The sequence below is a fragment of the Pongo abelii genome, chromosome 20, assembly GCF_028885655.2.
Source record: "Pongo abelii isolate AG06213 chromosome 20, NHGRI_mPonAbe1-v2.0_pri, whole genome shotgun sequence".
In the NCBI taxonomy this organism is placed as follows: domain Eukaryota; kingdom Metazoa; phylum Chordata; class Mammalia; order Primates; family Hominidae; genus Pongo; species Pongo abelii.
This window is the reverse complement of record NC_072005.2, coordinates 988,481-1,001,648: the sequence shown is the minus strand read 5'-3', so window position 1 is coordinate 1,001,648 and position 13,168 is coordinate 988,481. Positions and strand designations below refer to the sequence as shown.

The following is a 13,168-nucleotide window of genomic DNA, read 5'->3' as shown; positions in this document are numbered from 1 at the left end:
CTTGAGCCCAGGAGTTCGAGACCAGCCTGGACAACATAGCAAAATTCCACCTCTACAAAAAAAAAAAAAAAAAAAAAAATACAAAAATTAGCTGGGCATGATGGCACGCACCTGTAGTCCCAACTACCTTCCGGGCTGATGCTGGAAAATTGCTTGAATCCGGGAGGTGGAGGTTGCAGTGAGCCGTGATCACACCACTGCACTCCAGCCTGGGCGACAGTGCGAGACTCTGTCTCTCCAAAAAGCAAAAACAAAATACAAAAACGCCTGAAGCCTGCCCATGTCATGGTCCTGCTGGGAACAAGACGATTTCTCTGCTTCCTCCATAAGCATTGACTTGCAAACTTTTTTGCCTCAAAACCTTTGACCATGAAATTCCCATTTGCCTGGCACCAGGTTCCCTGGGGCTGCCCCTCTGCCTGTAGGGCCAACCATAAGAGAGGGGCTGCCCTTGGAGTTCACAGCTAGCTGAGTGGTGGCCCCACAGCACACAGGAACAGGCAAGGCGCAAGGCATAGGGCCTCGGAGAGATGTAGCAGAGGAGGGGACCCAGGCATGGGCTGGGAGCCAAGAGCAGAAGCGCTGAGATTGTGAAGCTGGGGAAGGAGTTGAAGGAAACCGGGGTGAATCTCTGGCTGAATGGACAGAGGCCTGGGTACGGGGCACCTGCAAGGGCAGAGGCGGGGAGGCTGAGCTGGGCCAGCCACGTCCCGGAGCGGTGTACAGCCTTTCGGATGAGAAAGAGGAGGCGCTGTGGGGTGTTAGGCGTGGGCTCACAGGGGTTGGGGTGGTGCTCGGGCCAGGCTGGTGGCAGGTGTGTGGCCTGAGTATCTGCAGGGTGAGGTTCAATGGTCTAAGAGGGAGAAGCGGGGGCAGCTTTGGGCTTTGGGTTTCTGCGGGTGTCGTTCTGATGTCACCCCACGAGGAGCAGGCCTCTGTGAGTGCACGTTTGGGCCCCGATGGGCTCTGCTCAGCTTTGTGCCGGGGTCTGTGATCCCTGTCACACAGGAGAGGGGACAGGAGAGGCATGGCGAGCCCTCCACAGTGCCAGAGAGGACCTGCGTGGGGAAGCAGGCGGGGCGCCTGTGTCCAGAGATCTTGGGCTGCGCGCTTAAAGGGGAATTGTGCCCGAGGAGCCCTGGCTGTGCCGCCCCAGAACCCCTACGGACCAAGCAACGTGAGAGGGGAGTCCGTGCCCCCCCGGACCCCACCCCCTCCTGCGCACGCGGCGCACTTCGGGCTGCAGAGTCGTGAATTCCAGGACACCCCGAGCTGCGTCCCTGGGACCTCAATACCGGGCGAGGTGAATCGTGCCGATGGGCCGGGGGCGGGGCTCGGCCGCCGCGGCGGGTGCGGGGGGCGGCTCCGCGTGCGGAGTGGGCGCCCGGGAGCGCAGGCTCCGCCCCCCGCCCCCGCCGGAAGGGAAGGGGAGGCGGCGGCCGGCGCGGAGCCAGCCAGACCCAGCGGCGAGCGCAGCGGGGGCGGCGGGCCGGGCACCGGGCAGCACCGGGCGCGCGGAGCGGGCGCGCCGCCAACGCGGTCACGTGCGCGGCCCCTCCTCTCGCGCCGGCCTCCCCCGCGCCGCGCTCTCCATTCATAAATTCTCCGCCTGCTCCGCGGCCACCGGGCGCCGGAGCCAGCCGGGAGCGCCACGCAGCCGCCCGCCGCCCATGGGCCGCGCGTCCCGGCGCTGAGGTAGGCGCGGCGGGCTCGGGGCTGCGGGGGGCGGACGGGGGACAGGCCGGGGATCGCAGCCGGCTGGGAGCTGAGCGGCCGGAGGGAGAGCGCGGAGGAGTCCAGCGGGCGTGGGGACCGAGATCCGTGCCTTGCGCCCCCCACCCGGCTGCCTGGAGAGGGACCCCCCGCTCAGGCCCCGCCCCAGCCTCAGTTTCTCCCTGTGAGGTCGGGCGAGGACGATGGCGTCTCGGCTCAGCCCTGGCGTCGGGTCCCTGCCTCCCCTCGCTCGCCATCTCCACCCTTGGCCGGCTCGGGGGCGCGGTGCTGCCCCGTGGGGAACCTCTACCCTCGGCTCCCGCAGCCGCCTCCCCCAGGAGCCCCCCTCTTCCCTTCGGCCTCCTGCCATCTTCCCCGGCCTCCGGTCACCATCCTGCGCCTGTGCCCCACCCCCTCCAGCCTGAACTCATTTCCCGACCTACATATGCGGCCCCTTCCCCCAGTACCAGGGCCCGGGCAGCCTGTGACCGGGAGCGCTGAGGACACCAGCCCCCGCCGGGACCCTGCCCGGCTTTGGGCCTCAGTTTCCCGCTGTCGCGTGTGGGAGGAAGTCCGGGAGGGGCAGGAGCGGCTGCCGCCTGTGCGCTCCTCTCGCTCCGGGAGAGGCCTCGCGCGTGTGGTACTGACCTGGGGCCGCCGAGCACCCCGGCGCCAGCCCCGACCCCCTGCGATTCTCGGGCCTCCCCGCCCGGCTGCGCCGCGCAACGTCCAGGCGGCTCCTTTCCCTGGTGCCGCGCCCCGCCTCAGTTTCCCCCGAGCGTAAGGCGGCCGGGGATGCTCCGGGCGCCCGCGCTGGGCACGGCGGGGAGGCGGCCGCGGCCATCTTGCGGCTCCGCGCGCGCCCCCCCGAGGCCGCCGCGCCCCCCCCCCCGGCCGCCGCCCCCGCGCCCCCTCCCCGCCGCTCCCTGGCAACCCGCCCCCCAGCCGCGGCCTGCTCCGCGGTCGCTATGGGAACCAGCTTCTCCGGGGCTGGGAACAGATGCGCCTCCTTTGTCCCTTGCACTCCCACCAGCGCTCAGCACCGGGGAGACTTCCACCTCCCGGAGTCGTGACCCGGGGGCACGCGCCCAGCCCCTGCGCCCTCCCCCGCGCGCAAGCAGCGGGAGGTCTCCCTCTACCCAACCATGGCCGGGTGGGCCCTGCCAGGGTGTAGCTGAACTTCTTGGGGTGGGGGTAGCCCCCCACCCCCGTGATGGGGCGGACAGGGCGTCTGGAGTCCCTCTCGAGCCGGCTGCACCGCCTTGGCGTCCCCATTCCTCCGAGTGCTTGCCCTGAGCTCCAGGGCCTGGCGCTACCTTGCAGGACAGGCCGCACCGGCTGTGTGCAGTTGTGATGGGCACAGGCGCACCCTCAGAGGGCCAGGCCTCCTCCCCCGCCATGGGGATGGGAGATGGAGGTCCAGAGAGAGCCCCTGGGGCCCGCTGGGCAGAGCCAAGCCGGGTGGAGGCTGCCTCCGGCTCTGCTGCCTCTCCATGAGTCACTGCTCCCTGTGTGGGCTCCTGCTCCTGCAGGGAAGACCCGGCTTCTCTGCAGTGGCTCCTGGAGGAGAAGTAGGTCTAGCTAGAGCCGACCAGGCCTCCTCCCCACAGGGCCCTCCTCCCCAGTTCAGAATGCAGCCCACAGCCACCATGGCCACAGCCGCCACCACCACCACCACCACCACCACCACTGCCACAGTAGCCCTGACGACGTCGTGGGACAATGCCACTGGACGCCCCACGGTGGGTGCAGGGGACAGGTGGGAAGGGCGGGAGGTCGTCCAGGCCAGCAGCACCTGACCCCCCCTGCACGCCCACAGGCAGAGCCAGACCCCATCCTGGACAACTACGTGCTGCTGGTGGTAGTGATGTCGCTGTTCGTTGGGGGCACGCTGGTGGTGTTGTCCGGTGTCCTGCTCCTCTGCAAGCGCTGCTGGGACGTCCACCAGCGCCTCAACAGGTGCGAGGTCCCCACCTCGGCTGGGCAGGTGCATGGTGGTTGTGGGTGCCATCGGGTGGTGGGGGGTCTACCTCACTGGCTTCTGAGTCACAGGGTGGGCTGTGCCTCTGGAGACTGGGTGATGCGCAGGGCTTGGCTTGGGGCAGAGAGCCGAGACCTACTGTGGCTATCTGGGCCCTCCGTACCACTGGGCTCTCCCGATGTGTCTCCCAGGGCCACGGAGGAGATGGAGAAGACTACCACCACCTACCTGGACAACGGCACCCACCCGGCCCAAGGTGAGGTGCTGGCCAGCCTGGCTGAGCGCTCGCCTGTCCATCCGCCCCTCTGCCACCCGCCGCCCCCTCGGGCTGCCTGACCGTCTGTGTCTGTCTGTCTCCCCCACCAGACTGGGCGCAGCTCGATTCCGACTCATCTCTGTTTCCTTAACGCCCAGGCGTAGGTGGGCCCAGGCGCGTGCTGAGCGAGTGAGTGTGTGAGCGGATGGACGAGTGTCCCTCGCCCCGCCCGCCCGGCCGCCCGTGCCGCGGCCGCAGCCCTCCCCACCCCAGCCGCCCTGAGGAGCAGCCCTCTGGGGACCAGGCGCCTGGCATGGCCCGCCCGGGGCCCACCCTCTCCTGCCTCTCCACGCAGACCCCGACTTCCGGGGAGAGGACCCTGAGTGCCAGGATGCGGAGACCGAACGCTTCCTGTCCACCAGCTCCACGGGCCGCCGGGTCTCCTTCAATGAGGCGGCGCTGTTCGAGCAGAGCCGCAAGACGCAGGACAAGGGCCGCCGGTAAGCCGGGCGGCATCGGGAGGCACCCCAGGGCCTATCTGAGGTCCCGTCCACCGGGACGGGGGAGGAGGTGGGTGCGGAGGCTGCAGGGACCAAGGCGGAGGCCCCTGGACTGGGACCGTGGGGTGGGGTGGCCTTGGCCAGTTGCCCCCATTTCGCCTGCCCCTGCCCAGGCCGGCAGGGTGGATGGCAGAGCATGGCAGCTGGGGCATCGGGCATGGGAGGTGGGCGGGCTCTGACGGCCAGATGCTGTCGCAGGTACACACTGACGGAGGGGGACTTCCACCACCTGAAGAATGCCCGGCTCACACACCTGCACCTGCCGCCCCTCAAGATCGTCACCATCCACGAGTGTGACTCAGGCGAGGCCAGCTCAGCCGCCACGCCCCACACAGCCACCTCTCCCAAGGCCACTCTGGCCATCTTCCAGGTGAGCCTATGGGCAGCAGCCCCGGTTCCTCGGGGGATGGGGGGCAGCCCCGGGGACTCCCGGACCCCCACACCCTCACCCACTCTCTGGGTGGCCCTCATCTTGGGATGGGCGGGGTGGGGTGGAGCAGGGCAGGGGGCCGAGCCCAGCATGCTCCTCACCCGCCCATGCTCTTTGACCTGTCACTGCTTCCTCCCCCACCTGGCTCTGTCCCACAGCCCCCGGGGAAGGCCCTCACGGGCCGCTCCGTGGGCCCCAGCTCCGCCCTGCCAGGTGACCCCTACAACTCAGCTGCGGGCGCCACTGACTTCGCGGAGATCAGCCCCTCGGCATCTAGCGACTCTGGGGAAGGCACCTCGGTGAGGGCCCCTGCGTGTCCCCCGTGGTGTCCACAGCCGGGGAGGCTCCTTCCCCTCCCTGTCCCCAATCCAAGACCAAGGTCAACCTATGACCTACCACCCACCGCAGCCCTCCTTGGCCCTCCGGGTCACTGCACACGGGAGAAAGAGGGAGCTGGCCGCACACCGGACACAGGCGTGTCCTCACACATGCAGGGGGCACCCCAGGCTCCCACCTCATTTGACATTCCCTAGGCGCTGGAGAGGGTGCACCACCCCAGCCCTCCCTCACCTGCAGCCCACGCCGTGGGCGAGAGAGCTTCTAGACACACAACTCCTCTTCTCTCCAAACCCCATATCCAGGGACCTTCCCCAGAGGGCAGAGCACCCTAGTGTAGCCCACCCAGCCACCAAGCGCCCCTCCTCCCGCCTCTGCCCGTCTCCAAGCAGGTACCCCTCTCTGTCCCAGTGAAGGGGGGCCCTTGGGACTGTCTCCCAGACCTAGGGCCATCTGGGGCCGGCACGCGGGCCCAGGAAGAGGTCTTAGCCTGAGTGCCATCTCTGTTCCCTGCCAGTTGGATGCCGGTACCAGGAGCACCAAGGCTGGAGGGCCTGGGGCTGCAGCGGGGCCTGGGGAGGCGGGCCCGGGATCCGGGGCAGGTACCGTTCTGCAGTTCCTCACCCGCCTGCGCCGCCATGCCAGCCTGGACGGGGCCAGCCCCTATTTCAAGGTCAAGAAGTGGAAGCTGGAGCCCAGCCAGCGGGCAGCCAGTCTGGACACAAGAGGTGAGCTGTAGCACCTGGTGGAGAGTGGCCTCTGTGGGCTGGGTGGTGGCTGCCAGGGGCTGCCCTGGACATCTAGGAGCAGGAGGTTGTGGGCTGGGTGGGGAGCCAGTGCTCTGGGGCCTGGCCCTGCCCAGTCTGCCAGCAGGCGTGCTGCCTGAGGTTCTGCAGGTGGCTGGGAGGGCTGAGTGTGCGGGCGGCCTGAGCCAGACCCACCCAGCTCTGGGGCCCTGTGCAGGAAGGCTTTGCGCACCCCGACTGCTCTCGGGCCATTGGGGCATCCAGGATGAGGTGGTAAAGGAGGGTGTTGGGGGCCCCCTGGTCACTGGAGTGCAGAGGGTGGGGCTTGTGGCCTACATCCCCTCCCAGCCATGCTCGACTCTCATCCCTGGGAAAGTGAGTGGAAGGTGGGTTCCCCAGGGGATCCTCCCTGGCCCGCTGGCCAGAGCATCAGCTGCTGTGTGAGCTTGGCCAAGGCCCTCTGTCTGTCTGGGCTCTGACTTCCTCTAACACGAAGTAAGTGTTGGACTGGGCCAAGAGTCAGCAAACATTTCCCATCAGGCCCCGGATGGTAGTATTCGTGGGGTTATGGTCAGAGAGGCTGTGTCTCCACAACTCTGCTGCTGTTGAAGGGAGGAAGCAGCCAGAGGCGCTGCATGACGAATGCACGTGGCTGTGTGCCAGTAAAACTTACAGAAGCTGGGGGGTAGGGGGGTGCTTTTGCCCTCTGGGCTGTAGCACATAGATCCCTGGACTATTTAACAGTAGCCCTTCAATTCTGCAGGCGTTGGGTTAGGAAGGATACTGGAGACAGGGCTGCCTTATCTGGGTTCGAAGCAGGAGTTTGTGTGGGGAGCAGAGGGGTCCCATCTGTAGCACTGGCAGCAGGCACCAGCCCTGCTCAGCCAGCTCAGCAGGGCTAGGGCAGCCCAGAGGGGCTGGGGCCCTCTCTGCCTTGTGGAGGGGGTGGCAGGTCCTGTCGTCAGGTGAGGTCGGGACAGGGGACAAGTGCAGAGAGAAGGTGCTGTCAACATGACAGAGGACACATCATCAGACAGTGGGAGACCCCATGTTGGGGCCTGGCTCCAGCCAGCGGGGGTGGGGTGAGTTCTCCCAGCCCCCACCCCCAAGGTAGCTAGGGGCCAGGGAGGGGAAGGCCTCCTCTGGCTGCCCCGGTCCAGCTGAGAGAATCCAGATCTTGAGATGAATGGGGCCTGGTGGCGACTAGAGACATTTAGAGTCCAATGTGATTGCAACGCAGCCCAGAACCTGTTTGCTGGGTACCTGCCTCCCTGCCCCTGGGGCCTGCCCACTCAAGCTTTGCTGGGGAGGCTGTTGGGAGAAGGGGACTGAGGCAGGGGTGGGGCAGTCCCCCAGTGCTCTCCAGACCAGGGTGGAGCTGGCAGGAGAGGGCACCTCTCTCCCTCTCCTCGTTGGCCCCCACCAGCCTGTATGTGACTCTCTCATGCCTTCTGTAGTTTCAGCCAGGCTGTGCAGGCCACCAGGTGTCCAGGACGCGTCCTTATGAGTGGCCACATGTTGGCCAGGGCTGCCCCAAGGCACTACCAGTGCCTGAGGCCCTTCCACTCACTCGCTTCCTGGCTCTGCCCTGCTCAGGCTCTCTGGTCCTAGCACCTCTGCCCTCCGTGCCTCAGTTTTCTCACCTGTACTCCAGGGTGTACACACAGCCACTGTCCACACCCACCTGACCCGGGGAGATGCCAGCTAGGGTCTGGCCCAAGCCAGGGCCCACTCCTATGTGTGTGTGAGATAGGGTACACGCGTTCTGTGTGTGGGGGGCCCACAGGCATGTGTGACACACGCATTCTGTGTGTGGGGGGCCCACAGGCATGTGTGACACACGCATTCTGTGTGTGGGGGGGCCACAGGTGTTCTGTGTGTGGGGAGGGTACAGGCGTTCTGTGTGTGGGGGGGGCCCACAGGCGTTCTGTGTGTGGGGAGGGTACAGGCGTTCTGTGTGTGTGGGGGGCCCACAGGCGTTCTGTGTGTGGGGAGGGTACAGGCGTTCTGTGTGTGTGATGGGGGGGCACAGGTGTTCTGTGTGTGTGGTGGGGGGCACAGGTGTTCTGTGTGTGTATGGGGAGCACAGGTGTTCTGTGTGTGTATGGGGAGCACAGGTGTTCTGTGTGTGTGTATGGGGGGCACAGGCGTTCTGTGTGTGTATGGGGGAGCACAGGTGTTCTGTGTGTGTGTATGGGGAGCACAGGTGTTCTGTGTGTGTGTGTGGGGGAGCACAGGTGTTCTGTGTGTGTGTATGGGGGGCACAGGTGTTCTGTGTGTGTGTATGGGGGGGCACAGGCGTTCTGTGTATGGGGGGGCACAGGTGTTCTGTGTGTGTATGGGGGGGCACAGGTGTTTGTGTGTGTATGGGGAGCACAGGTGTTCTGTGTGTGTATGGGCGGCACAGGTGTTCTGTGTGTATGGGGGGGCACAGGCGTTCTGTGTGTGTATGGGGGGCACAGGCGTTGTGTGTGTATGGGGGGGCACAGGCGTTCTGTGTGTATGGGGGGGCACAGGCGTTCTCTGTGTATGGGGGAGCACAGGTGTTGTGTGTGTATGGGGGGGCACAGGTGTTCTGTGTGTGTGGGGGGGCACAGGTGTTCTGTGTGTGTATGGGGGGGCACAGGTGTTCTGTGTGGGGGGGGCACAGGTGTTCTGTGTGTGTATGGGGGAGCACAGGTGTTGTGTGTGTGTGGGGGGGGCACAGGTGTTCTGTGTGTGGGGGGGGGCCACAGGTGTTCTGTGTGGGGGGGGGCACAGGTGTTCTGTGTGTGTATGGGGGCGGCACAGGTGTTCTGTGTGTGTGTGGGGGCACAGGTGTTCTGTGTGGGGGGGGGCACAGGTGTTCTGTGTGTGGGGGGGGCACAGGCGTTCTGTGTGTGTATGGGGGGGCACAGGCGTTCTGTGTGTGGAGGGGGTCACAGGCGTTCTGTGTGGGGGGGGCACAGGCGTTCTGTGTGTGTATGGGGGGCACAGGTGTTCTGTGTGGGGGGGGCACAGGCGTTCTGTGTGTGTGTGTGTGTATGGGGGGCACAGGCGTTCTCTGTGTGTGGGGGGGCACAGGCGTTCTGTGTGTGTGTATGGGGGGCACAGGTGTTCTGTGTGGGGGGGCACAGGCGTTCTGTGTGGGTATGGGGGGGCACAGGTGTTCTGTGTGTGTATGGGGGGCACAGGTGTTCTGTGTGTGTGTGTATGGGGAGGCACAGGCGTTCTGTGTGTGTGTGTATGGGGAGGCACAGGCGTTCTGTGTGTGTGGGGGGGGCACAGGCGTTCTGTGTGTGTATGGGGGGGCACAGGCGTTCTGTGTGTGTATGGGGGGGCACAGGCGTTCCGTGTGTGTGTATGGGGAGCACAGGTGTTCTGTGTGTGTATGGGGGGGCACAGGCGTTCTGTGTGTGTGTATGGGGAGCACAGGCGTTCTGTGTGTGTATGGGGGGGCACAGGCGTTCCGTGTGTATGGGGGGGCACAGGTGTTCTGTGTGTGTATGGGGGGGCACAGGCGTTCTGTGTGTGTGTATGGGGAGCACAGGCGTTCTGTGTGTGTATGGGGGGGCACAGGCGTTCTGTGTGTGTGTATGGGGGGGGCACAGGCGTTCTGTGTGTGTGTATGGGGGAGCACAGGCGTTCTGTGTGTGTATGGGGGGGCACAGGCGTTCTGTGTGTGTATGGGGGGGCACAGGCGTTCTGTGTGTGTATGGGGGGGCACAGGCGTTCTGTGTGTGTGGGGGGGCACAGGGGTTCTGTGTGTGGGTGGGGCACAGGCGTGTGTGTGATGGGGGGGCACAGGCGTTCTGTGTGTGTATGGGGGGCACAGGCGTTTGTGTGTGGTGGGGGAGCACAGGTGTTCTGTGTGTGTATGGGGGGCACAGGTGTTCTGTGTGTGTATGGGGGGGCACAGGTGTTCTGTGTGTGTATGGGGGGCACAGGTGTTCTGTGTGTGTATGGGGGGGCACAGGTGTTCTGTGTGTGTGTATGGGGGGCACAGGTGTTGTGTGTGTGTGGTGGGGGGCACAGGTGTTCTGTGTGTGTGTATGGGGGGCACAGGTGTTCTGTGTGTGTGTATGGGGGGGCACAGGCGTTCTGTGTGTGTGTATGGGGGGCACAGGCGTTCTGTGTGTATGGGGGGGCACAGGCGTTCTGTGTGTATGGGGGGGCACAGGCGTTCGGTGTGTGTATGGGGGGGCACAGGCGTTCGGTGTGTGTATGGGGGGGCACAGGCGTTCTGTGTGTGTATGGGGGGGCACAGGCGTTCTGTGTGTGTATGGGGGGGCACAGGCGTTCTGTGTGTCTATGGGGGGGCACAGGCGTTCTGTGTGTGTATGGGGGGCACAGGCGTTCTGTGTGTGTATGGGGGGGCACAGGCGTTCTGTGTGTGTATGGGGGGGCACAGGCGTTCTGTGTGTGTATGGGGGGGCACAGGCGTTCTGTGTGTGTATGGGGGAGCACAGGCGTTCTCTGTGTGTATGGGGGAGCACAGGTGTTGTGTGTGTGGTGGGGAGCACAGGCATTGTGTGTGTGGAGGGTGTGGAGGCACATGCCGGCTGACGCTGAGGGCACATCCCCTGCGCAGGTTCCCCCAAGCGGCACCACTTCCAGCGGCAGCGGGCAGCCAGCGAGAGCACGGAGCAGGAGGAGGGGGGCGCCCCCCAGGAGGACTTCATCCAGTACATCGCCCGGGCCGGCGACGCCGTGGCTTTCCCGCGCCCCCGCCCCTTTCTGGCCAGCCCGCCCCCTGCTCTCGGCAGGTATTTTTCAGTAGATGGAGGTGCTAGGGGTGGACCTGTGGGCCCTTGCCCCGCTTCGCCCCCCCCTAGGCGGCCCAGGGAGCGCTCTCCAGGCCCCGTGGACACGCGCTCGCCCGCCTCCAGCGGCAAGGCCCCTCCCAGAGGCGGACTCACTGGGGCCACCTCTCCAGCATGGACCAGAGGAGGGAAGCAGGGAGAGACTGGGTAAGGGTAGGGGGGTGGGTGGGGAGGGGCCCCCCCGAGGATGGCGCTGGTACTGCTGCTTGCTGGTGGAGTCCGAGGCCTGAAGGGTTCTGCTGTGGTCCCAGACCCTCTCCCACCCCCGCACTGCCCTTGCTCCTGAAGGCTGGGCAGACTCTTCTCAGAAGCTGCTGTGACCACTCCGACCAGCAGCACCCCTCCCCCAACCCAAGGGCAACTTTCCTGAAGCCCAGGGCCCACGTCGGTGGGATGGGAATGGGGCGTGGGGCTGGGGCAGAGCAGGGTTCCTGGGGCAGCCCTGGTCTGGTGGGTGACCCTCACGTCTGTGCACTGTCCTCCTGCTGGTTATCCAGCATGGGTGGGCAGAGAGCCCTAGCCTGGAGCAGGGGCTGAGCTGCACTCAACCGCGTCCAGTCTGTCCCCTGCGGCTCCCATGTTCACTGGGAGGCTGGGAAAACGTGACTCCCGGGGAGAAGCATGTTGACTTTTCCTGGGGGCTTCCAAGGGAGGGGGCCCCGCCGTCTGCACTCCAGCATGGAGGTACCCTGCTTGAGAAGCAGGCTCCACAGCTCAGGGTCAATGCAAGACCCATCCCCTGCAAAACACACTGGCCCATTTTAAAGCTCTCACCTTCCAAGGCCTGCCCGAGTCCCAAGTCCCACCCGCGCCCACCCTCCCTGATCCAGAGGCGGGATGGCCGGCCGGGTAGGGGGCGCGGGGCTCGGCGGGGCTCTGACGGCGCGGCCTGGCTTGCAGGCTAGAGGCGGCCGAGGCAGCGGGAGGAGCGAGCCCCGATTCCCCCCCGGAGCGCGGCGCGGGCGGCGCGGGGCCTGAGCAGCAGCAGCCGCCACTGGAGCCGGACGCCGAGCGGGACGCGGGCCCCGAGCAGGCCCAGACCAGCTACCGCGACCTGTGGAGCCTGCGCGCCTCGCTCGAGCTGCATGCGGCCGCCTCGGACCACAGCAGCAGCGGCAACGACCGCGACTCGGTGCGCAGTGGCGACAGCTCGGGCTCAGGCTCCGGGGGCGCGGCGCCCGCCTTCCCGCCGCCCTCCCCGCCCGCGCCGCGGCCCAAGGACGGCGAGGCGCGCCGGCTGCTACAGATGGACAGCGGCTACGCCAGCATCGAGGGCCGCGGCGCCGGCGACGACACCGAACCACCTGCCGCGCCCGCCCGGCCCCGCAGCCCGCGCGCCTGGCCCCGCCGCCCGCGCCGCGACTACAGCATCGACGAGAAGACGGACGCGCTGTTCCACGAGTTCCTGCGCCACGACCCGCACTTCGACGACACGCCGGCTGCCGCGCGACACCGCGCCCGCGCGCACCCGCACGCCCGCAAGCAGTGGCAGCGTGGCCGGCAGCACAGCGACCCCGGCGCCCGCGCGGCCCCGGCCCTGGCCGGAACCCCGGCGCCGCCTGCCGGCGCGGCCCGACCCGCGCGTGCCCCCTTGCGGCGCGGCGACAGCGTGGACGGCCCGCCCGACGGCCGCACCCTGGGCGGCGCCGGCGACGACCCCGCCATCCCCGTCATCGAGGAGGAGCCGGGCGGCGGGGGGTGCCCCGGCTCGGGCCTGTGCGTCGTACCCCCCGAGCCGATGCTGGACAAGCTGGCGGCCGGCCTCGACGAGAGACTCTTTCCGCCGCGCCTCGCCGAGCCCGTCGTGGCGACTCCCGCGTTGGTCGCCGCCGCCCCCACGTCCCCCGACCACAGCCCGGCCTAAGTCCCGCGTCCTGGGCCCATCTCTCTGGCAGCTTCTCCGGCGCCGCGCGGGGCCTCGGCAGCGGGAGAGACGCGGGGGCGCGACGCCCCGACGCGAATGCGCGGGGACCGCGGGCCCTTCGCGCACGCGCGGGGCGACGCAGGCGCGCTCGCCGCTTCAGGGCGCACGCGCAGAGCCCCGGCCGCTCTCGGACCGCCGAAGTGCGCACAGCTCTCTCCGGTGCTTGTGGGGTGCTGGGCGTCGTGAGGCGCGGGCCGCGGAGACCCCGGCTTGGGCGGGAAGGAAGGGGCGTGAACGGCTCTCAGCTTCGGGCTCCTGAGGACAACGACCACTCGCCCTCAGTCCCGGACGGCGCGGCCGCTTAGACACTCGCAGGACCCGCCACCCGAGGGACGCGCAACCCACCGGGTCCGGTGGAGCCGCCGCGTGCCGGGCGCGTGCGCGAGCTCGCCCGGGCTGGGGCCGCGGGGCGCTAATAGT

General features: G+C 67.2%; 1 protein-coding gene across 2 annotated transcripts; it reads left to right on the top strand.

Moving 5' to 3' along the window:
* The first annotated feature begins 1,456 nt into the window (after positions 1–1,456).
* CBARP (CACN subunit beta associated regulatory protein) lies at positions 1,457–12,851 on the top strand. 2 transcript variants are annotated; one of them, XM_024236585.3, is made up of 10 exons: positions 1,457–1,695; positions 3,324–3,455; positions 3,533–3,672; positions 3,886–3,950; positions 4,306–4,450; positions 4,709–4,880; positions 5,099–5,239; positions 5,794–6,004; positions 10,593–10,767; positions 11,725–12,851. In XM_024236585.3, exons 2-10 carry the CDS (start codon positions 3,345–3,347, stop codon positions 12,686–12,688), a joined length of 2,124 nt encoding a protein of 707 aa, XP_024092353.3. In that variant the 5' UTR covers positions 1,457–1,695; positions 3,324–3,344; the 3' UTR covers positions 12,689–12,851. The 2 variants fall into 2 exon arrangements, with proteins under 2 accessions (XP_024092353.3, XP_054394520.2); XM_054538545.2 differs by lacking the exon at positions 1,457–1,695 and having other exon boundaries at positions 2,671–3,455.
* Positions 12,852–13,168: the final 317 nt, after the last annotated feature.